The sequence below is a fragment of the Cryptomeria japonica genome, chromosome 3 (assembly GCF_030272615.1).
Source record: "Cryptomeria japonica chromosome 3, Sugi_1.0, whole genome shotgun sequence".
Classification (NCBI taxonomy): Eukaryota; Viridiplantae; Streptophyta; class Pinopsida; order Cupressales; family Cupressaceae; genus Cryptomeria; species Cryptomeria japonica.
In genome coordinates, this window is record NC_081407.1 from 247,583,595 (window position 1) to 247,609,118 (window position 25,524).

Consider the following 25,524-nt stretch of genomic DNA (forward strand, 5'->3'; position numbering starts at 1 on the left):
TCTTCCTTAGCTTGCTTCACATGCTCATCACCTCCATATATAGACTCCAGAGTATCCCATACATCTTTGGGATTGTCTTTTTCCTAAACATCTATGAACTCAACATCAGATAGGCTATTGATAAGAGCTTCCATTACTTGCCCATTCTCTTGAATTTCTCTTCTTTGATCATCCGTGAGAGTACCGGTAGGGACAACATAAGTATACTCAACATAGTTCCAGTGTTGAGCACCCATGCTTTTAATGTATATCTTCATTCTGTCCTTCCATATCTTAAAATTTATCTCTGTTAAACTTAGGACCTTCCCTCTTCATCATTAGAATAGGATCTTTTCCTCAAGTGGTTAAGCTTACAACACAGGGGACCTGAAGGATGCTCTAATACCAATTGATGAATAATGATGAACAGTAAGTACTCAAAAAATACTGAGAGGGGGGGGAAGTGAATTATTTTAGCCAAAAATCTTCCTTAAACCACTTTGACTGCAATGATTGAACTAACTAGTACACGATATCACCGATCTAAAACATGGCACTACCGGTAAAACACAGTATGACTATGAAAGACATAAACCGGTAACATTTAGATCTTCACCACACCTAATCTCTCCTTTTCACTTCACCCATATGCATAAACAAGTAATACATCAAAAATATAAAGACCATTGGATTAGCATGCATTACCACTTAACAAAAAACACTAATCATCACATGAAAAAGCATCACACATGACACACTAATTTTTCACGTGGAAACCCAACTAGGAAAAACTATGGTGGGGATGAATACCCACAAGTTTTTCTTTGAACTCTTCTTAAGTCCGCCCTGTTAGGAGCCTAATCCGATTAAGGACTTTACAATAGGTTCTGCTAGGAACCGATCCTGCTAGGGATCACCCGGTTAAGGGATGGCTAAATACTCGGTTAAAGGTTAGAACCCTATTAAAGGTTACCTCGCAAGAGGATTTGAAAAACTCATTGATTTGAGTCACCCTATTAAAAGATTTACACAAAGCCTGTTAAAGCTACCCAGTTAAGGGATTTTTCAAATGCTGAAATGGTTAGAAGTCAATAGGTAATACACTGATCTGATAACAACACTAAATGCCAAGGCATATCCACTTTAGTTCCTTTTCTTCTGCAATCACACTCTACAGGTATCAACACACTTCTCCGATCTTGCAAGAATCAAGTATCTCTTCACTTGGATACACACATAACATTTGCCAACAACCTCATAATGCAAATCATCATCAACCTTATAGACAACAGATAGGTCAGTGGCATAAACCCTAAACCCTAAACATTTAGGTTATCAATACATTTGGTCCAATCCTGACCATTCAAACACATTACATTGAATAAAATAGTTTTGAACAAATCTCAAGACGTTCTCCATCGTTCGTTCTATGCCGCTTCTAGAAGCTGATAACCCATCACATGTTCTCCACTGTTTACTAAGACTTCACACATTCTCAAGGTAGATAGGATCAATCTTGTTCATGCAAGATCCTCAAGGAAATTCTTCACATGCACAAGGCTGAGGTGGCAACACGATCTGATCTTCATGTCAATGCTAACCCATCACAGAATATCATCGGTCGAATCACATAGACTTGAAATGCATCAATCAGAAACCCTGAAGCTGAAACTACCAACTGGTAGTCATATCAAATGACACCTCGATACCAATTCATATTCCAACATACCGGTTGACCATTTCACATATACCGATTCACATCATCAACATACCACTTCAATTTTTCACATATACCGGTTCACACCATCATACCAGTTCTCTTGCCAGTTTGCTTACTTCAATATACCGGTTCAACTTTAGCATATTGACATCAATGACAACATATAATATCATCATGTCATCAAACTCTGCACATATGCCAACAAGACCCTTAAAACCTCATTAGATTGCATCAACCTTGCGAACATTTTGAAGGTCTGCCACCCATTCCAAGCAAGAGCTTTGCATCCTTCCTTCAAATCATCATTAGCCCATTGAATGAGTGGTAGCAACGCCACCATACCAGCCACCCCTGCCTCAAGAATAATGCCCACCTTCAGGACCACATGAGCACACACACTATACATATTTAACAGGTAGTTTGAATCAATTATAACTCAGAGCATTTTTTACCTTGTCCACCTCATCCTCAAACTAGAAACCCCAAGCGACAATCAATGAATATGCCTCCATGTTCACCCTATAGCGATGACCTACATGGACAATTTCCTCTCCCAGCAGCATTTTCATACTCTCGTACAGTCGTTCATCCTTAAACAAGAAAAAACCTTTCAGCCTCCTGTCTATAGATCGTCTGAGAAATGAGACTAATTTCTTATCAGTATGGAAGGATAAATTGGCTTCCATGCTACTTAAGAAACCCAAGACAATGTTGCAAGTGCAGACACTATGATACCAAGAAAATGGAAATCCAACTACACTCTATCACCCTTCGACTTCCAATCCACCCTTGAAGCTTTAAACATGTCACACTCAATTCTAATTTCTGACATCTAGCGACGATGACCATCAGCATTAATCACAAACTCTGCCATCATTCCTCTACATGTACTAGTTTAGCCACACAATTTGTCTGCACAAGCCGACATTAAAGCCACCTAAAGGATAAATGTTAACCATTCACTTTCAGTGGCATGTGTACCATAGGCAATATCACTGCATATCCGTTGTCAGTACTAGTGGGTCCCATTATACATAGGATTTTTGCCACCCAAACACCACGTCACCTGACACTTCATCGTCCCATGGGTCATAGCCTTTCTTTTGTGTCGGTGTTCAATGACATGTGTTTTCAGTAGAAGTTTACAAAAAATGTATCGTTCCCACATTCGGCCCAAAATACACCTTACATCGTTGATCGATGCTCATCCAATGGATGGCAGTATCCATGCCCAAAATTATATATGAAGAATAATAGTATCGAAAATGTTAATAAATATTTTTTAAATTATATTGATTATATTTTTTTTTAATATGTTGAAAATTATAATGGTAATAAATAGTTGAAAGTACTCCCAATATTCATATGATATAAATATTTTAAACGCATTTATGTATAAGATATTAAATATATTTCCATCTTTAAAATCTTACATTTAATAAAATTTTAACTTTTATTTAACAAAATATTTTATTTTATTTAAGAAGTGTATTATTTAATTCTAGATATTTATTAATGTATAACATTTATATTAAAATTTTAAAAACTTATATTAAAATATGTAAATTAAATTTCTATAATCTTTAACCTTTTTTTTTTTTTTTAAATTTTGCAATTCAAAGACTACAAAAATTTGTCCCCTAACTTCAACATGTAAGCTCTCTACCTACATAGTAGAGGTAAACAACTTGCCAAAATAGAAATAAACAAAATAAACACAAATCTAGCATGATAGTTATGACAAAATTGAAGCAGCCGACTCTTTATAGTTAAAAAAATCAGTATCACTGACAAAACTTAAATTTAATCTTCATCCTCTACATCGTTCTCGACAATGTTGAAATAACGTAGCTCATAGACATTATGTTTTTTCAAATACTTCTTTGTCAAGAACTTCAAATATCTTTTCAAAAAGGTCGTCCCAGAAGTGTCACTAGGTTTGTTCTTTAACTTTAGATAAGAAATTAAAATAGACCTGCTATGTTTGACACTATCTTCCTTCCTTTAATCCCATATCTGGAATCTTCTAATTCCAACTTGTGTTCAAAATGGAATTTCCCTTTCTCTCTGCTCGAGATTTAATTTAATGAGATTTGACATTTGTTTAAAATTTTATATTTTTTAATGGTAAAAATTAAATTTTATATCCACACAAATTAATAGCTATTTAAGCTATTTCAGAACATAATGATTATGCTAAGTATCCTATCATGGCAGGAACTAATAATACAATGAAATAGAAAGCATTTTTAAATCCATAAAAGGCAAACTGAAACGAACTGGAATTTGTAAAACTTTCATTAATACGTTGCACAAATTTACAATTTTCTATTGTTGGAGTCCCTGACCCTCCAAAACTTTAAAGCCAAAATGAGGGAGGTTACAAGGAAATAGGCAAAAAAACAAAACTACTAGGAGCTGGGGCATTGGCAGTGGATGGTGGAACAGTGGTATCCAAAAAACAAGACAAAAAACTGAAACCCTTCATGGGTAACCCTAAGGATCTTGCCCTCCGTCTAAGTAGAATTCTTCAGAGATGAGAAGCTCTGAAATTATTTGAGCCATCTATAGTCTTGAAATTCATCGAGGAGAAGCCATTTCCAGAGTAAATCCCTACCAATCCATGCCCATTTCCTATGTCGTGTCAAATGCTCAACATTTAGGTTCAAAATAAAAGTTTGCCTAGTCACATTTTGGTCAGGGAGGAGAAGCCTGGTTAAATCACTTGCCTAAGGGATCCTCACCCCTACTTTTGTAAAGACGACAATAGTAATGTCATCCCTAAGGAATTCTTCTTTGAACACTCTCCTTAACAACATCAAAATATCCACCTTTTCTCCTTCGAGGTCCAAAAGAGACGCCAAGAATCGAGACGTAATGTCCATATTAACATGGTATCTATTATCATTTCTCAAAAACTCTCAGCCCAGTACCATCCTCACAACCTCGTTAGTGAACATCCTGACCTCCTTACAAATTGGTTGGAGGGTTGGGTCTTTGACATAGCCCCAAAAGGCCCTCTGGTCCTTCTCAGGTGTGCTTCTCAACCGGATAGGAGTGTCTCTCTTCAGAAATCCTAATACCAAATTATACAGCCTAAAGACCTAAACTAGAGGTAGAATTTCAACTACCATCAGCTTCGACAATTTATCTACCAAAGGCAAATTTTGAAGAAAGAAGCGGAGATCATCTATAAATAGCTCTTGATACTAGCAATTCCTTCACCAACCATATTAATTCCTTTGTCCTTTAAATTTTTATAAATATATTGTATCTCTTAGTAATTCTTTCTCATAAATGCACGAGTGTGCAAAATTGGAAGCAATTGTAAACCACTAACAATTACTAGATTGGAAGTCGTGCATGCTGAGTGGATCACAGTTAGAGAATGTCAGTGACAAGACATTAATAAATGTTGATACTTGATTAGATTTGATATGTGTCTACCGTCTCCAATTTCATTCCAGGGACTTCCTGGAGAACTACGTTCTCTTCAGAGATTTGGGCTGAAATAAAACTTCAGCCATTGATCTACGATCATCGAACGATTTTAAATCATTGATGGATTTTAGGTACGTGTGACATTTCGATGAGATCGTGCTTATCGATACATCATATAGAGTCTGGACTCGACATGATGTTGCATTAATTAGATGACAAAATGGCTATTAGTATATACAAAAAATGACATTGAATTTATGAAATCGCCTATAAAATATTATTTTTTCATAAATAACGAAATATGTTGGTAGTGGGCCAGCGTCCCTCGCGGGGATTCACGACATGGTTTAACAACCTCCTGTGGATTCTATAAGTCTAGTGGTTGTATCGGGCATTGACAGGTCGATCTTTTGGTGCAACAATACCCTAGCTTGTAACGAGTGGTATCAGAGATTGGTCATAGGTTCGAATCATGCAGGTCGCAACGAGTGACCTTGGGAGGGGATTGTTGGCAGTGGGCCAGCTTCCCTCATGGGGATTCACGACATGGTTTAACAGCCTCCTGTGGATTCTATAAGTCTAATGGTTGTATTAGACATTGACAGGTCGATCTTTTGGTGCAACAACAACCCTAGCTTGTAACAAAATATTAGCCAATAAAATTAAATAATTTTTAAATGGTAGATAAAAATCGCCAATACACTTAAATAATTTTTCCTTCCAAGTATAACTTTTTGCCCATACACATATATTTTTTCCTTTAAATGAAAAACATTCGCCTTCGACATTATATATTTTCTCCACACAATAATGAATTATTCGCCAAGATTTTATGGAATTTTCATACCCTAAAAAAAATCGTCAACACAAATTAATTTTTTTTTCAAATTTGAAAAACATTTTGCCATCAATATGAAATTTTCCCCCCAAAAATGATGTCTGATTCACCAGGATTTTACACTTTTGTCATGGAAGTGGTTTCTTAAAGTTATCCTTGAATACAATAAATACTTAGTCATAAAAAATATTATTATATTTTAAGTTTTGAATAAATCATTGCCTCTGACTTTAAAATAATAAATTATTATAAAAAAGAGTAATCAACCTATCATTGATTATGTTGTTTGATTTCTATCAAGTTGTGTGGAAAATGGAATCACCAATGTAAGGATGATGAGTTTAAAATCATATTTCAAGAGAGCTTACTTATGGTTATCATAAAAAAATAAAGCTACATTAATCTAGATCTAAAAAAGGGTTAATTTTAATATTTAAAAAAATGTTATTTATGTAAGTAGCTTGTGTTGGAATGTCAAGTTTTTTAAGTTTTTTTTAAAAATTAACCTCTAAATGATGCTACATATGCATTTACTAGACACTTCTATTAGCAAAAAGGTATTTTAGTTGGAAATGCATTTGTAGTCATAAATTGGCTTGAATTGGAAGATAGATTTTTTCTATTAATGAGTGATGAGATGGATAGATACTTTATAAGAAAGGAATTATAAGAATTTTATTGTTAGAATTTTCAAAGGGTTATTGTCCCATGTAACTTAAAGGTAATGGGATCATGGTTAGATAGAATGAGTTCTAGAGGCACTTTCACTAATATCTTATTATGAATAAGAACTAGAACATGTATTTCTCACAAATCATGGTAAACCTGGACTTGAACTTGAACATGAAGAATTGCCACTAAGAATCTAAGTCTCATAAGCCACAATAATTTTAAAAATAAAATAAAACCTAAAACTTTTCATTATAAAATAAAACCTAAAACTTTTCATTAGATCAATAAATTACCTACTTTAATCAAGAGCCTACAATATTAAAGTTGTAACAAACGAGGAAATTAAAAAAATGAAAGTTCTTGATAAACCATCTCTGTACCTCCATCATTTTTGAACCATCATTAGGAACATAAAAATTTATAATGCTAAAATATCAACGATCAATGTAAAATGTAATCCAAATAACACAATAGTTGGGCTCTTCCCTAAAGAAAATGATGGAATGACCAAAATTTAATGAAATTAATATTTATATACCACCATGACCTTCCTTATTACGTACGGTGAATCGAGTGGCATGAAGCCAAATTCTCTACAAAGATTTTGTACCAAAAATCTAGTGACTTTAATTTCATGTAGCAAATGAAATCAAATGGGTCAAATTCTAGCATGTAGATTAAGCACAAAACTTGTAAGAAGATTATACAAGTTAAATATTCAATGAAATTATATTCATATAGTCCATAAAGAGCTTTAGGCCATCCTCATCCATTAACACCATGAACTTGTTATCGAAGAGCATAAACTTGTTTAGAGAAAGGTAATTGTTGATCTAGATAGAGTTGTGTTTTCTCTTGGATTCCTTTGATATATAATCATTATTGAGCAAAAAGGTTTGTAAATGGTTGAATGGTTGAGTTCTCATGATGAAGATCTTAATTGATTGATGTAAATTAGTAGTTGACACTATTTGAGAAGTTTGGCTAGGGTTTGAACCCTTATTAGGACGAACTTGATCACATTTATGCACATGGTGTTGGCTTTTAATTAGAAGGATTGATTCACTAGTTCTAATGGGTTTAGAGGTAGAATAAATTTCACCACCCATAATGCTCCAACCTACCTCTTTAATTGAAGGGGCTAATATGACAACTATTTGTAATATATGGAAAAATTAGTAGGGGTTTCACAGGTCAAGCAATGTAAACTAGGAAATCCACTTATTTCCTCACAAAAAATTAAAAGGAGATTAGATTTGATAGATCCAACCTCAGTTATATTGAAAGGGAGTTGAATATTGATTGAATTATGTTCCTTTTGTTTGAGTTGAAGATGCAATTAAGAGAGTGTAATTTGGAAGCTAGATCCAAAGTGAATGATAGAGAATTGACATAAAACAATAGGAACAATAAGTTACACACATAATGCAGACACAAAACTAAGTCTGAGTAGAAGAAATAGAGAAGAACCCATGACACCAAACTCGGCCCAAAAGTACAGGTTTGTGTGGCTCTAGGCATCTTGGTCCCTGACATCAAATGTGAACATATAGGAATCTTTTATTATCAAGATGTTCCTCAAAATCTGTTCTCAAATGTTCATCAAAACTTCTTAGGACCATGTGGCATTGGGCAACCCAGTCTTTTGATTTTTGCCTCTAGAAAAGTTAGAACTGATTGTCATCGTCTCCTCTGCCAAAATCTACATTCATGGCTCCTAGATTTGTCGCTTGCACATAGAAAAAAGGAAAATGGTGTTGTTGATAGGGATTTTCCTTAGGTCAAACCCTGAGTTTGGAATTAACCCTTGAATTGAAATTGAAATTGAACTTAGAATTGATTGAATTGAAAAACTTGAATTTTGAGAGAAGGGCTAGATCTAAATTTGAAATGATTTAATTAGAACTTGATACCTTGATGAATCTTGCATTGAAGTCTTGATGCCAAGGTTGATAATGTCATGGAGGATGTCTTCATAAAGTCTTGATCATGGATGTCATCATGAATGCTTGAAATCTAAAATTCGACCTCTCCTTAAATGCCTTGAAGATGTTTGATTACTTGCTCACTTCAATTTGCTATAGTGTCATTGAGGACTTGTAGAGAGATCCCAAAATGAGGGTGTCATGCTTTCTTTTATACCTAACTATACCAAATATCTTTGAAATTTCGAGGCAAGTCAACATGGAGAATATTTTCCTACCTTTGAAATGTGACCATTGCAGGGTCCAAATTTTGTCCCCTTTTGGGAGGACCATGGCACCTAGGGTGTCCTAGTCTTAAGACCATGACACCCAAGGCATCAAGGTCCTACCAATCAGGACTGAAATTTGAACAAGGTCCCACACAAGTACAAAGGATGTTGAATTTAGGTGGGTGTGAGCAGAATCAAAACAAAATCAAGGAACAAGAGGTCGGAATGCAAAAGTGAGGCCCAAGTGAGGATGAAATTGTGTAGGGATATAATTTATTATGCTACATCTAGCCCCCGCTTTAGCGAGTATGAGCCTATGTTCATGCTCTCAATAAAGGACATAGTAACATTGAAAAAATTTCATTGAGACACTAAAGAGGAAAGACACACCAAGCCCCCAAGGACTTAAGATCCCTATTAATCTAATATCAAGATAACTAGTAAGGCTTATGCCTTACTAGGTCTCATGTTGAGAAGGAAAATTTTGAATTGAAAAATTGATGCAAAAGATCATAAAGTAAAAGGATTAGTTTGCAAAATAATCTGAATAAGTGAATTGAATTGACTGCAAAATGGGTATTGTATAATGTACTAAACATGGCACGTTGTATGATCAAAAGTGTACAAACCAAGTCTTGCGGTGTGTGCACAATGTGTGACAATGAGAAGAGTGTATGCCCCCATGTTAAAGTGATTGCATATGCCTCAATGAGAGCAATAGATTTAAGGTAGTATACATTAATCCAAAAGACAAGCATGTTGCCACAATGATATGCCCCCAAGCAAGGATGGATAAAGGCCAATGGTCACAAAACATAATGAGAAAGCACATAAGGGTTCCACTAATTGGAGCCAATATGTGCATTTGATAAATCATGTATATCAAGTATAATTGCATTGAATCAACCTCATCCCCCAAAGGTAGTGGAACTACAAGAACAATGGAAGAAGAGCACATAAGATGAACAACCAAAAGTATTTTGGGTCAACACAAGTAGAGACCAAAAAGAGACCCAAACACTTTGCATCATTCCCAATTAGACAACACAAAAGCACATGTACGACATAGCATTAATATGACATGTAGAAGAATTGAGATACAAATAGAAGAATGTCACAACAGATTCGACCTCTTTATTACCTTATGCCAATGGAGCAAAAAGGGTTATCCAAAGAAAGACTAACATAACACAAATAAATATCAAGCATCGCATCACGGGGGAAACTCATTATGTACAAGAAAACACACATAAGAATCTACAACACAAATGAAGCTAGTCAAGAAAATCGCCTGCCCCCAATCGTGCCTAAGATCACTTAGGGATGGTAGACAAGATGCAAGAGGATCAACAATGAACACAGTAGATGGAGCTACTGCAAGTTCCAAACAAGGACCATTCTCTAATGATGAGTCGCTTTGTTTGTCACTAGGAGCTAGGATTAATTCTCTTGAAAATCTTGAAGAGAGGTCATGATTAATCTCAATGACCTCATATATATCATCAGAATCATTAAGATCAACATTGTTAGCATCAACATCCACATCATCTAAGTTAATCACAATAGGATCTTTAATACATAAAGGAAATGAACCATCACTTTACATAGACATTTTTAACTTTGACATGGTGGGTTGAGTTCAAATTTCTCCCTAGGGTTAGGCAAAGGTTGGTCAAATGGGAGTGAGTCAACATTTGGTGTCTTTGTGGAGGAAATGGTTTGGGAAACAAGCTCATGAGCCTTGGCACATCGTCTATGTCGACGTTCTCTCGCATAACAAATTCTCTTAGTTTGGCTCAAAACTTGCGAAGGTTGGGGATCAATCAATATAGGCTTATTTTATTCCCTTGTAGGGGGAGGAATAGAAGAAATCTCACTAGGTTGAGAGATACAAGATGTCAGATACTTTCCTTTATATGTTGTAGGGGGTGGAAATACAGCATGTAAAGGAGGAATAAGAGTCGAAAGAAGTCCTTGTCCAAGATAAAGAAGAGGAATATCCATAGGTTAAGGATCTTTAGGTATACTTAAGGTCAATATCATCTCATTTTTCCATTTTTGATAGGATATGAAAATAACATTTGCTTGAAATTTCAAAGGTTCAAGTTGTTGAGGCCAAAGGTAATCAAGGGTGAAATTCTAATGTCTTGTTGTAGGTTGTCAAAGGCTATGATTGATCATGATAATATGCCCATTATGTGGAAACTTCAAACACTTATGGATAATAGAAGGGATAGCTTGCATGGAAGAGAGCCAAGGATCTTCCAACTTCACACGAGATTAATTGAAGGTAGGGATGAGAGCAAATGTAACATCTAAGCACTTAGTACCAACCTTAACTAAAAGAGTGATAGAACCTATAGTAGGACAAGTGAAACCGTCATGCACCTTGATCATAACATCAGATTTGTCATATGTTTCTTAATGAAATTTTTGAGTAAAGATATGTTCTTCTGTGATCACATTCAACATACATACTAGATTGAAATGACCACTCCATGTGAGAGATTTCCTTTAATCTTTGTAGTAATGTATAATGGTTGATCGGGTGCCTTAATAGTCTCCTTAGAGTCAAAGGTGATGCAAGGTTCAGATTTAGGTTTGGGTTTTTCTATCAACAACAAGGCCACTTAATTAAAGACTATCCTTTTAGGAAAAATAGGTATGCTCAAACTCAAGTGACGGCTACATCAAGTTCACATTAGTTGCCTAGTGTCCCTTAGCCAATAGTTTGGCCTACATAAACAACTCAGACAAACCAAGACATAACAAAAGGAAATATGAATGATATGGAGAATTCTCCATCTTATAAGGATGTCATTATGACTGATAAATGGAGAATGGTTAGGAAAAGAAAGGATCCTCCAAGGTCTTTTGAATCACAAAATCATGTATCTTCTAATAAGAACCATGTTTCTTCATACCCACCACTTGCTACAAAAAACATTGATAGGGTGCCATATTCTACTCATATGAGGTATAAATCTCCATCTCCTTTAGTGGTCATGGAGCTTCTCCTTCCTTTATGAAACACAAATCAAGAGTTCAACAAAGGACTTTAGTTGCCCCAAACAAGATATTGTTACAACTAATTGGATTGACATTCTTTCACAAGAAGAGTGTCTCTCAAAAGTACCTAAACGTGAAGCATAAGATTCTTTCATGGAATGTGAGAAGGATCTCTCTCCCACACCATAAAGAAGCTATTGTCAAATGGAAACCAGATATTGTGTTTTTGCAAGAAGTTAAATTGAATGGAACCCAACTTGGCTCTTCTCTATCCAATGTAAGAAGAGATACTATTTTCTTTTATACATCACATAAAGAAGGAAGAGTTGGGGTTGTTATCAGTTTAACTCCTTGGGAAAGAAATTTTAACATTGATAAAGGAGAGGACCCATCACATAGTTGTGTATTCCTCTCTTTTATTAATGGAAAATTGATTGGTTTTTGTTCAATTTAAGCTCCTAATATTATTAAAGATAGGTGAGAATTACGGGATTGGAGGGTATATGCATGAAGTTGTACCAAGAAGGTGTCATGCTTCTTTTTTTTTAATTGTCTGTTTGGTGCATGCCAAACACAAGAAACAAACATAAAACTAAAAAATTGTCCATTGTTATTTCATTCTACTGCAAACTCATGTCCTAAGGATTTCTTTGCTCCTCCAACCCGTGCTCGCCAAAGGAAGAAAGTAGAATTTTCCCTTTAAGTTGTCCATTCTTCATCAAAATGTCGCCATGATGCCGAAGAGCTCAAAGAGGTATTATTTCTAGTTTATTAGTGTCAATTTTTTATTAAGTTGTAAATTAAAATAGGTTTCTCAATTAAAAATTTATTTAATTGTCAGAAATTAAAACTCCACAAGAAAATGTTGAAAACACTCAATCACCTCCTCATTAAGACCCCCTTGAAAAACAATCACATCAAGAACCTTCTGCAATCCCTCAACATCCCTCATGTACACAAAAAAACATATTAGAGCAAGTAGAAAATAACCAAAAAACAACTTGAGGAATTGATCACAAGGCTAAAAGATCCCACTAGAAAAAACTCTCATAGGACAAGCCTTGCTAATTCTCTGCAATTTATCATATCTCATATAGCATCAGTGAGTGGACAAATCAATTTTTGGTCCAATAAAAAGGAAGAGCAAAGACAATTTTATGTCGACAAACTATCATATGAGGGAGTGAAGAAAAATAAAATTAACAAATTTTAATTGTGTGCACTTTTCATGGACCCTTGGACCAATCAACCTTTACACCCTGGATGCAGGAGAATCCCTATCCATTGTGCCACCACGAAAGGATTAAGAATAATTTTTGGGATAGGTTGTGGATGGTTTTTTATCAGCCTCCATGCAGTACCCTAATACTTTTCGACGAAACTCTATTGTGTGTTTGTCCTCAATGAGATCCCAAACTATTTTGACTATCTAGATTATTAGGATAGAGGTGGGGGCTCCTTACATGACAGAGTGGGGGCACAGTGTGACCCAAACCTTGCACCAAGACCCTTGGCTATAACTATGGTAGAGCATGTCACCATTCCTTCTGTTGTGGAGGAGAGTGTCGAGGTTGAAACTTTAGACTCCATTAGCTCATGCTCACTTAGACCCTTATACAATATGATAGGCCTCTAATAGAGGGTGATGCGAGGGATTCTTCTAGGCCTTGAGTTCTAGCTCACTTTTGTTGATCTTGCAGGTCTCTTTGCACTTATGATCTTGAGAGTAGTGAGCACACACATGCATGAGAGGCATCTGCTACAAAGAACATTGTCATGACAGAATCTCTGTTGAATGAAGCATTCGACATTGACACTCAGGTGAATTTATACAAGTTCATTACGTTATTTTTATTAAATTTATTCTGAAATATAAGAATATAACAAAATTAGTAAATGATTATGATTAAAAATTAGGGTCACAGTGTTCACAATTCTTGTAGCGTTCACACACCACCCTTTTTTCATGACTTTGTCAACTCCATAGGTATGTAACCAGTAAAGATATATAATTATTATATATGAATAGTTGAACCTTACGCGAATAATTTTCTCATTACTCATTTTGGATGTGAAATAATGTTGGAACTTCCATATTGACACCTTGCAATTAAGGTCGTCAACAAACTTACACCTAAGTAACCAAGTTATTCACTAATGTTTTTGTAAAATAATTTAGAAAGTTTTGGTAATTGAACAACATTTGTTGTTTCATTTTCAGATGTTGACATCAAAGACTCCTCCTAGTGTTTGTTTCACAATGGAATGTGGTGTTGCTGTAGAAGTAGCAAGTTCAGTTGCTTTGAGAAAGGTATGAGACAAATTAGTAAATTTAACATTACACTTGTTCTTTTAATAGTATACTATTAAAAAATTTAATGATACTTATATTTCGTTTAATTTCTATTGTGATGCTTGCAGAAGGGGCTTGTCACTCTAGATCATGAACGTGCACCTATTGTGGATGAACATCATGATTATTCTATTATATGTCAATCTAAAATTCAATTTCTATATATATTTACGTCTATGTTGTTTATTACTCAGGTGGTGGCACAAAATATTTTGGAGAGCATGTCGAGTGAGCGCACTCGAAAGACACTCGCATCATATACATCTCCATCCACTCAACAACCAAAGATAGCTTGTGATCTATTTCCTTCCCCTAGAGTGAAATGACTAGATTAGGGCCCTATGTTGTATGCATATATGGCATTTTTTAACATATGTTTGGTATTATGGATATGTGACATTTTATGTCCATATGGCTTTTGGCAAAGCCTATATGACTTTATTAAATATATTTTATACTTTTATCGATATATAATGTTGTATGGATTTATGGCTTCTTGCTTTAATGCAAATCATTTTTACCATTGTTATTCATAGTTTAGTACAAATGATTAAATGAATAATTAGACAAAGTTGATTGTTAATTAAACTTTTGACCTAAATATAGATCTCTATAACACATATACTCACCATGTTATTATCATTTTCAATGCTTACAAGCCTATTACATTACAAGTGACGTGATAGCATACTTAAGTCTAGATCAAAGGTGCTTTCATGTTTGATTTATTCTTTCACTCAATTTCCTACATCATATATTTATTTCATAGGTTCATTAGGAATACAAATTTTTAAATTTCGAAAAAAATTTGAGTGTAAATGAGGACTTGCCCAAATTTTATCATGAAAGAGGTTTCTTATATGCTAAATTAATGTTTGTGTTTATATTTGGGAAACTTTATGTTTATAGGTGATTATGGTTGATTTTATTGATAACTTACCTACCAAGCCCCTTACAAAGGATTGAAGTACATTGGGAGTTATATGAACATATATTTTTTATTAAGTAGAGAGGGATCTATTATAGCTACCATCCATGAGTTTTCGTTATATTGAAGGATTATGATTTATAGTTTCACCTAACATCATTATTTCAAAAGAATGGTGTAGAATTTGGCTCGTTAAGGGGAATAATTGGGCTCAAACTAGCAATGTATGTCTGTCTAGTGAGGAGTGGGAGAGACCTTTGGAGGGGTGGTGGAAATTCAATTTTGATGGTGCCTCTAAGGGCAATCCTGGACCATCTAGGGAAGGGTTATTGTTCGGGATTGGAAGGGTAAGGTGATAGCTTTAGGTGCTTAAAAGCTTGATGAAGGAACAAATAATATAGCAGAAGCATTAGTGGCTTTGTTAGTGGTTAGAATTGGTAAGATGTTGGATATCAGGAAACTACATCTAGAGGGGGATTCCTTGATTGTCATTCAAACTATTATGAAGGGTAGTATAGAGGCAAGGCGAATGCAAAATCGGATTAATAGTATAATTGAAGAACTTAGATTTTTTATGATTACCAAGTTAGTCATGTAAGGCGAACAGGGAATGTGGAAGTAGATATTCTTTCTAAATGGGCGTTGTTCTTTAATAAGAAAGGGGATTTAAAAATTGAAGATTTTTGGCAGGCTTTGTTTGAAGAGGAGTAAGGGCTCTATATTATAATGATGTTAGCACTTAGGATAAGTACGAAGAAAAGAGTTGAGGTGGTTAAAGGCGGCGGGCATTTAAAACATGGGGATGCATTTATTTCGGCTGCCGCAATGATAGAACATGATATTAAGTTAATGTCCCATCATTCATCGAAGCTTGATTGTGAAGAAAGTCAAGCCTTTGACAAAGGGTTTTAGCAGGGTCGATTTTGAGCAGAGTTGAGTGCGGTGGAGTGGTGCAAGATGCAAAAATGGAAGCTAATTTCCCTTTGAAGAGAAGGAAGCAACTATGTCCTTTTTATGGGGACTTAACAATTAAAAGGCTTAGCGGAATGTTCAAGTTTTCAAATGAATTGCTGCCACAATGTGTGGCTATCATTGTTGGTGATGCTTTCAACCTGCTTAAGGATAGGTATAAAATGAGAATGGACATTTACTCGTTGATAATGATGTGGGGATTGGAAATGGGGGAGAACACAGGAACGGTAAGGCAGGTCATGCAGATGATAATTCATGAGGATTTCTTAGTTGGGATGGAAACAGTTCTAGAGTGGGATGTACCGAGTGTGGGATTTGATGTACGAGAAATGGGATGCCTTGATACTTGTGGAAATCAAGGAACTAGATGCAGTAATTGAGATTGCTAAAGCTGAAGCAGAGGGTTCTGCAAGGAGAGTGTTATGTTCGAGGAAGCGCAGGCAAACAAAACAAAGAAAATCTGAGGAGGATTTTGGCCTGCAACGCAAAAACACAGACGAAGACAGTGAGTTGATGAACCTGTATTTAGTCGGGCATTTTTTGTCTGTAGTGGGTTGTCACTTTTTTTGTTAACTTCCTAGATTGGCAGGATAGAGGTGGATTCAGGCAGTTAGCTTTTTGCTAGCATAGTTGTCGTTTCTATATGGGAGCTTTTTGTATTGATTGGTCTTTGAGGTGGGGGTTGTCTTTTTGGGGTAATTTGTCAACTTTTAAGGAAGACTCTATGATGTTACTGTAAGACCTTTACAGATTATTAATAAAATATAAATTATTACCAAGCCAAAAAAAAAGAATGGTGTATAATTTCACTAGCTATATTCATATTCACCCCTAACATGGGTTTATCATAATGATAAAAAATAACATAATACAACATTAAAGCACTCCCTACAAATGACATCATCTCAATATATTTTCCTACTAATAACATGCTTTTGGGCATGAGATATGTATCAACACGAGCATAGTGCAAATCAGGAAAAAGAAACTTTGGCTAGCAAAAAGCCAAAAAAATATTGCTAGAAGTTTCTCCAAAATATGGTTAAGATTGAAGAAAAAACAAAACAAAATGCAAATATGGTTCACCTCCTATTGAGGCTGAGGAGAACATGATCCTTGCTTGTATTCCCTTTGTAGTTACCAATGTGATGAATGCTTCTCTTATGCGTCCAATGTCTATGTATGAATTGGGGGAGGTTGTTTTTGGGATGTGTAAGGGTAAAGCCCCAGGCCTCGACAAATTTCGTATGGAATTTTTTCTAGAATTTTGGGATATTGTTAATCTAGATTTGTTAGAGATGGTTCGTGAATCTTATGTTAGCAAACAAATTCTTCAGGCCCTCAATCTGCTTTTCTTGTTCTTATTCCTAAAAAAGAAGGGGCTATTTAGTAGGACTTCTTTCGACCTATAGCTCTATGTAAGGTGGTTTACAAAATTATTACTAACTGCTGCTAAGAGGCTTAAACTGTGGCTAGGCACTGTGATCTCAGATGAGCAAGGGGCTTTTGTAGTTGGAAGACAAATTCTGGATGGGGTGGTTGTTGCTTCTGAAGCCATTCACTCTATGACAATTTCCAAGGTGAGATCTATGTTCATCAAACTAGATATGGCTAAAGCATATAATAGATTTAAGCGGCACTTTATGCAGAAGATTCTCCTTGCCTTTGGCTTCAGTCTAGAGTGGGTTAGTTGGACTAGGAGCTGTGTCATGTCTTCCTCTTTTTCTGTTATTCTAAATGGGGAGTCTTCTAAGTTATTTGGAGCCTCTAGGGGTCTTCATCAAGGGGATCCCCTTTCTCCCTGTTTGTTTATTATTATGGCTGAGGACCTTGGTAGACTGATTAAATCTTAGTTTTCTCGAGATCAGATTTAGTGTTGGAGTTGGAGTAATGGTTTGCCCAAGCTTTCTCATCTCTAGTTTGTGGATGATACTGCTCTTATGGGGATTGCAAGACTGCATGACGCTGAGACCTTCAAGAGAATGTTGGATATTTATTTGGCTGCTTCAAGTCAGAAAGTCAATGAGCATAAATCTTCAATCTATTTTTTTAATACTCCAAATCCTGTCCATAGGAGGATTGCTATCACCCTTCGATTTCAAATTGGATCTCTCCCCCTGCGTTATCTAGGCATTCCTATTTCTATTGGAAGACAACCTAGGCTATTTTGGTAGGACTTGCTAGATAAGTTGCGTCACAAGGTTAATAATTGGACCGATCGATGGCTTTCTATTGTTGCTCGGGTGACCCTTCTTCAATTGGTGATTCAGGCCCTTCCTATTTACAGAAACATTGTCCTTGCAGCTCCTGCGTATTTTCTTGGGGAATTTGATGCCCTCTCGCGCCAGTTTCTTTGGAGTGGTACTCTGCAGAACTCCATATGGAGCCTAATTAAGTGGGAACTTGTCTGTCGACCTAAGAAGGAGGGGGGTCTTGGCCTCCATTATGCTATCTTGAGTAGGCAGGCTCTTGCAACTAAATTATATTTGTGTTGGTGTACCAATCAGCATTAGCTTTGGGCTCGTATTCTTATGCATAAGTATTTACTAGGAATTGACTACTTGGATGTTTCTCGGTATCCTCTGGAGCGTAGTAGATCTATGATTTGAAATACTTTGAAGACTGGTACTTAGCTGGTTAAGAGAGGTCCTTTTTAGATTTGCAACAGGGGCTCTTAAGCTCTCTTTTGGATGAATTCTTGGGATGGTAACCCCCTCTTCTTTCCATGTATCCGCATTTGCACGCTCTTTATGACTGCTTTATTGCAACTGGGTGGGATAAAGTTGTGCACTATAAGACTGCCCAACATTTTGGTCTGGTTGTTGGTTATAGATGGAAGGATTATTCTGATTGGCCACTGGGTGGGTCAAAGAGGGATCGAACTGAGTTGACTCAGATTCTAGCTTCTAGGGTGTGCAGTTCCTTGGTGGGACCTGATGTCTTGGCCTGGGGTAGTGAGTTGCCTAGCGGATGCTCTATTTCTGCAAGGTACTTGGAGCTTAACAGACAGTTGTTTGGCGATATTGAGGTGCCTTGGTGGAAGTGGGTTTGGAATAAATTTTCTTGGCCCAAATGCAACTTCTTCTTCTGGTTTGTGGTTCACAACCATTGTCTTACCTGGGATAATATTTGCAAGCGGGGCTTTCAAGGCCCTTCAATGTGTGTTTTGTGTTACAATAGTGAAGAATTTCTCTCTCATCTATTCTTTCAGTGCTCCTTTACTAGGGAAATATGTCACTTTTGGTGGGGTGTTTGGGGTCAGACTTGCTGCCATGTTTCTTCTTTGTTTGAGCTTTGGGCACGTTGGGGTAAGTCCCATGCCAAAACCCCTTTTCTTCATGTTGCTTGGGCTCTTGGTCCTCCTTTTATCATCTGGCATGTTTGGCTGGAAAGGAATCAGAGAGTCTTTCAGGATATAAGGATGGATACTATAAACTTGTGGTGGAAAATTATTCATTCTCTTCGTGAGACAGTTGTGGCTAAGTGTGGTATATCTGGTGGCATGGATCCTAGTGATGTTGCTACTTGCACTCGTCTTAATTTTCCTCTTCAAGGGGGTGCTCCAGTGTTTAGAGGGTAGGGTGGTAGAGGTAGGTGCAAACATCCATTACGACGGGTCAATCGGGAGGGTCGATGGACACTCCCTCCCCTTGGTGAGTTAAAAATTAACACTGGTGGTTCATCTCGAGGGAACCTTGGGTATGTTGGCATTAGTGGAGTTGGGCGGGACAGTTTTGGTGATGTTCAATTTATTTTCTCTGTCTATAAGGGCTTTAATACAAATAATTTAATGGAGGCTCTTGCCATTTTTTATATTGTTCAACATTGTTCTGCTCTTGGTTGGCGCAAAATTATTTGTGTCTGATTCTCAGATGGTGGTGAATTTGCTAACCGGCAGGAGCATGGAGCTATTAGTTGGCACTTGGCTTCAGTTATTAGTTAGATTCTTTAGTTGTGCGGTTCCCTAGATTTAGTTACTTTCACACACATTCCTAGGGAGTGTAATGGTGTTGCAGATTATTTGGCCGAATGGGCCTCGAATCAAATGTCGGGTTGGAATATAGTGGATAAGGGGCAATTGCCTCCTAATATGGCTCTTATGCTAGATTAGTTAGTGGATAGTGATAGGGTTCTCTAGTTCTCTCTTCTTGACTCTTTGTTTGTATCTCTTTTGTGATTGAATAAATTTTTACCCCTCTTTTAGTAAGAGACACAACTCCTCCAAAATTCACAACATTAAAATTTCTAGATGTATGAACCAAAAACATGCAGCATTGAGAGTTGTCCAATGGTGATAATGAAGCAATATGAATTGAATCCTTTTATCAGAATCCTTGTTATTAGAAAGCGTAGTGGGGTTCAGACAAAACTCTATAAGTGCTGGTAGAGCAGGGCCTTGACATTATGTATGCCCAAGGACTTTCCACTAATGATAGATTATTTTATTCAATCTCAACCAAGGTAGGGAAACAAAATATGTTCACTGCATGATTAAATCTATTTGAGAAATTCAACACATAAAGTTATGTGAGATGACAAGAAAAGCAATTGCCATTACATAATTACAGTTGGAATATTAAATTATATGTAAAACAAATTCCATTTATGGTGAATGGTAGTTTTCTAAAACTAACTTAAAGGAATAGCCATGAGAATGTCAAGCTAGGAACTATGTTGCTGAGTGCACATATAAATGTAGTTGAGGTTTAACTAAATCCAGCGTAGCAGAAATCCTGGTTCCTAACAATCTTGCTCATAACTGTTTCCCTGATTGAGTGCAACTATTGAAACTACAGAAATCCCAACAAATCCAAAAATAATTGGTGCCATGGCCAACTAGCTTATATTTTCCATATAGCAGTGCTAAACGCCCACAACAACTACTTCCAACTTCTAGCATATCTGCTTTTTGAAATTTAAAAACCCTTGTCAATCTTCTATTTTCTCTAAATCCTAGACAATAAACAATATATTACATATTGTTATAAGCTCATAAAATTATGCATTTGATTTCATGAACACTCACAAGGATGCTAACAAAGGTCATGGAATTTGGCTTCACACTACCAATTGCATTTGAATGTTTCAAAAGCCTTTTCAACAAACTCCAATTTGTGTGCGCCCTGCAATCTTTGCAATACATGTGAGCTCACTTCTTTGAGGGATTTTGTCAAACAGTTCACCTGGTCAACATCCAGAGTAAACAACCAGAGGATTAACCAAATAATCAATGCATTGACAAGAAAACCTACTATAGTCTCTGACAAAAATATCCCTTCCATTTTTCTTTAATGGATGTCCATAACCTGTTCCAGAGCTCCCATCCTAGCAGTGGCACAAGTCAGTAGAATGCTAGCAAAGATAGTGGAATTTGGCTTTACACCTGCTGGATAAGAGGGTGAGCACTACATGCAAAGGAAATCAGTAGGAATTGGTTGGTTCCTCAAGAAGAAGAGGTATCCAGTAGAAATCACAAAGATTGTGTGAGGGAATTCTGAACATGATCTGGTGAATCAAAAAATTTAAATGCAACTCGATTTGACAAGAACAAAAATGCACTGGCAATGGACACTCAGAACAAGTGGCAAATTGGCTTTGCAACATACAAGCCAGCCCATGCATCACCACCAGAAAGACATCACATCTGCCACAAAAACCAACAATAGACACTCCCCCAATTTTCCTTGTAAATTTTTTTCCCCATCTTTGGTTATTGACTGGTTGCTCCGGAACATTAGAAGTCAGGTTTAACTTTCTGTCCCCAATTCAGCTGTTGTTCTCCCTTGTAACTTTAGACATGAAAATTCATATGATTAACCAGAGAAATTTGCAACAGATGAATAGATAATTGCAAACAATGTTTATCATGAAATAAAAAAATCATGGTAAATGGCAGAAATTAGAGAACAGCAAGGTTTTTACCTTTCGCTATGGTTTACAAGGCACAATAATGGTTCACAGAAAACATTGCAATCCCCTTCGACAGGGACTAAAAAAATTCAAGTGAGCTCATAGATTAATTGTATAAGAGGCTAAATGCACATCTAAGTAGGCTCCTATTCAATTTTCTATAAATTCATTTTTAAATATAAATCCAAACCCCAGATATTTGATAAGAACTTACAAAAAAATTAAATTATTGCCGCTTGACATGGAATGCTTAAATCTACTCCAAAATTTAGAATCAAGCGCTTACATAATTCAATTTACTAATTGCACTGAGAATATAAATTAGGATAATGTTCAGGTTATTTCAGCTTCTCCTGATCATCATCCATCTCTAAGGGTTTGAAGTATTTTCTATCAAGGAAATAGGCTCCTCTGGCCAACCGAACCGCCCATACATCCTTGGGCTTTCTCTCTAAAATTCTGCAGACACCAATACGAAACATACCTTAACACTGTGTTTTCATCCATCTGTTCAAGGCTGTTTTATTAAGAAAAAACTCTCCTAAATCAGGTAAGCCAAGCAAATTATTTTCTTGTTCATGTCAGATAGTTATGATATGCCTATTCAATGGAGGATTCTCTAGGTTTAATGATTTCCTAAGCACATGAAATGAAAATGTTAATTTGAGAAAATGATATTTATCCTTCTCTGAAAAGATAAAATTGCTGCTCCTGAAGACAACAAACCCTCAAATATAAAATGCCTTAAAAACTCCACATAAAGATCCCAGATCTTACAAAATATTGTAACTCTACAGTTGAATTCATAAAATAACTTTTTCGGTGAGAAGAATCTGTGAAGAAGAAAAATTATACGTACCTGCCAACATCCCCTGCTTTGATATATCCATCATTTCGGCGCAACATGGGCATGGGCTCCGCTGTCTTTACCATTGCAGGCGCTTCCACCACAATTACAGGCGACCCCGCCCTCAATTCTTCATCTTTCGTTTCTCCTCCTCCACTCTCTGCTCTGAAATCAATCCTTGTCTTTGCCTCGTTAAAGAATTTTCCTGTATTTTTTAGGGCAATTTGGGTTTCTTTCTTAGAATGAAAATGGATGGCAGGAAGAGGGGTGAGAGCAGATTGAGAATGAATTCGGCTGCGAAATGGGGATAAAGAATACAATGCCATCACTCTGTTCTCACCACATAAAAGCCTGCACACCGTTGCATACCAATTAATGGAATTAATGTCGGATTCCAACAATCTAATATGAGGACTGGCTTCATTTTTGTAGATACTGGATAAAGAAATAAGTTAATCAGTAAGTTGTTTACCTAATTTGAGCACGTAAGGTCATGTGTCTGAGTTCTTTTAAGGGATGAAATTTCAATTAGGGGAAGAGCACGAGTTCCCTTCATATTCCAATACTCATTTACTCCTTTCACACTCAATCTTTAATTATTAATTTTTAAAAAATTAACAAACAAATAACTAAAAGTTCAATAATAAATTATAAATATATCAATAGTCGATCATTTTTTAGCTTCTTGGACCATAATTGATCAATTTGTGCACTTTTATTGGCACCCATAGCACACAACTACTAGGGCATTTGTGTATAAATATTTGCGATTTTAAGTGCACGGTTATTGGAGCATCTTTAAACAGGTATCAGACGACACTTTGAAAAGTGTACTTTTTGACCCTTGCGCTCATAGTGGAACCCACAATGTGCATTGTTACTACCTAAAATCCAAAACAATAGCTATAAGCCGCTAAGTCGCATACGGAGACAACAACAACAAAAAAATCGTCAAAATCCAATGTATCGTTTAGAATATGTGGGTGCACGAAGTTAGCTATAACGACTACTGGTATCCTTCCCCTAGTCACTTGATCTATGGATGAAAGTTCAAAATTATCAAAATCCTTCTTGGGTTTCAAAGGAGTTTAGAGTGGCTACTCATAAACTCTATATGTAGGTTACAGCTAAAATCAAAATTAACGAGGGCATGTCTGAATATTTGGGTAGTGTCATAGGGGTCAAGCAAGGGTGTCCTTTATTTCCCACATTGGTCAATCTATATATTGATAAATTGGAAGAATGGTTAAACAATACTAATGAGGAAGGTATCCAGTTGGTAGGATACGTGGTGAAGTTATTTTTATAGGCAGAACCTTATTCTTATTACAAAACCTAAACAAGGTTTGAGAGGGTATTTGAAGGCTCTTGGGCTCTTTCGTCGAGAGATTGGGATGTGAGCGAATACTAGCAAGACCAAAGTCATGATAGCTGGTCAATTTTATCTTCGAGGGTAGCCCCTTGGAGGTAGCGGTGGAATACAAGTACCTAGGGATTGTTTTCACTATAGACTCAGTTGGGAAACATGTAGATCAAAGAGGATCCAAGGAGGGTGGAGAGTGTTATACCTTCTTCATAATAGATGTAGGAACTTAACAAAGTTGTGGGATTGGTAGAATAAGAAAACCCTTTTCAGTTTGTTAGTGGTGCCAGTTATCGTTGATGGGTGTGAAGTTTGAGGTAGTAACATGTCAAACAACAAATGGTGACAAATAGAAAGAATTCAAAAACATCTAATCTTTAGTAGCCTCAAAGTCAAATAAAAAATATCTGATGAGATCCTTTTAGCTGAGGCTGGTGTGTTCCCAATTGAGGCTTCAACGATCAATCGGTTGTTATACTACTTAAAAGGGTTGAAATATGGATAAGCACCACTAGCCCAAAATTATTGTTGAAGAGGATCTAAGTTGTAAGAAAAAGACCTGGAAGAAAGAAGATAACAAGTGGTTGAACAAGTGGTGCAAAAATCTACATGAATCTCCTAGCACTAAAGAGGAGATAAAAAAGTGGGTGTTAGAAAAATTCAAGAATGCCATGTGGATAAAACATCTATGCAAAAAAAAACAATACTATATTAAAGAATTTAACCCTACTTGGGAGCATGATGAAAAAGTTTCTTTGGGATCTGCAATCAAGGGAAAGGCCAAAATTTTAATTGCATAGTTAAGGATTGGATTTCATCATTTGAGATGTGAAACCAAGGTAGATGGAAGGTACCCAAAGAAGATTGAGAAGAGAAGACGTACATTTTTTGTAGCAGGAGGGTGGTGGAAACATAATGGCATTTCATCAAGGAGTGTGTAGCATATGAAGATATTTGTAATCAATTGATAACGAATTAAAGGAAGACAATTTGAATGAGGTTTTTTAAGAGAGAAGACTTCACAAAACAACGAGTTTCTTACTCAAAATTCATAACAGAAGAAACAACATTGAAAGGAACTTGAAAATGGTTAATTTGCAAATTGGTCCCTTAGATGGATGGGGTCTCGTGGATGCCATTAAAATTCATTCATTCATTCATTCTTCTATCCATCCACAATCCTCTTCAAATATCATGTATCCTTATCCAAACTTGTCCTTTTGATCTCATTTTCTATTTTTAGTAGCGTAGTTCAATTTCAAATAATTTTACAATACCTATCTCTCACGTTTAGTTTA

The 25,524-nt window shown here is 36.1% G+C and overlaps 1 protein-coding gene across 1 annotated transcript; it reads right to left on the minus strand.

Annotated features, from left to right (window-relative positions):
- Positions 1-22,143: 22,143 nt before the first annotated feature.
- Positions 22,144-23,424, minus strand: LOC131035103 (uncharacterized). The gene is made up of 3 exons (XM_057966739.2): positions 23,336-23,424; positions 22,876-23,214; positions 22,144-22,475 (listed from the first exon to the last, which is right to left on the minus strand). The coding sequence occupies exons 1-3, from the start codon at positions 23,356-23,358 to the stop codon at positions 22,355-22,357; spliced, it is 483 nt and encodes a 160-aa protein (XP_057822722.2). The 5' UTR covers positions 23,359-23,424; the 3' UTR covers positions 22,144-22,354.
- Positions 23,425-25,524: the final 2,100 nt, after the last annotated feature.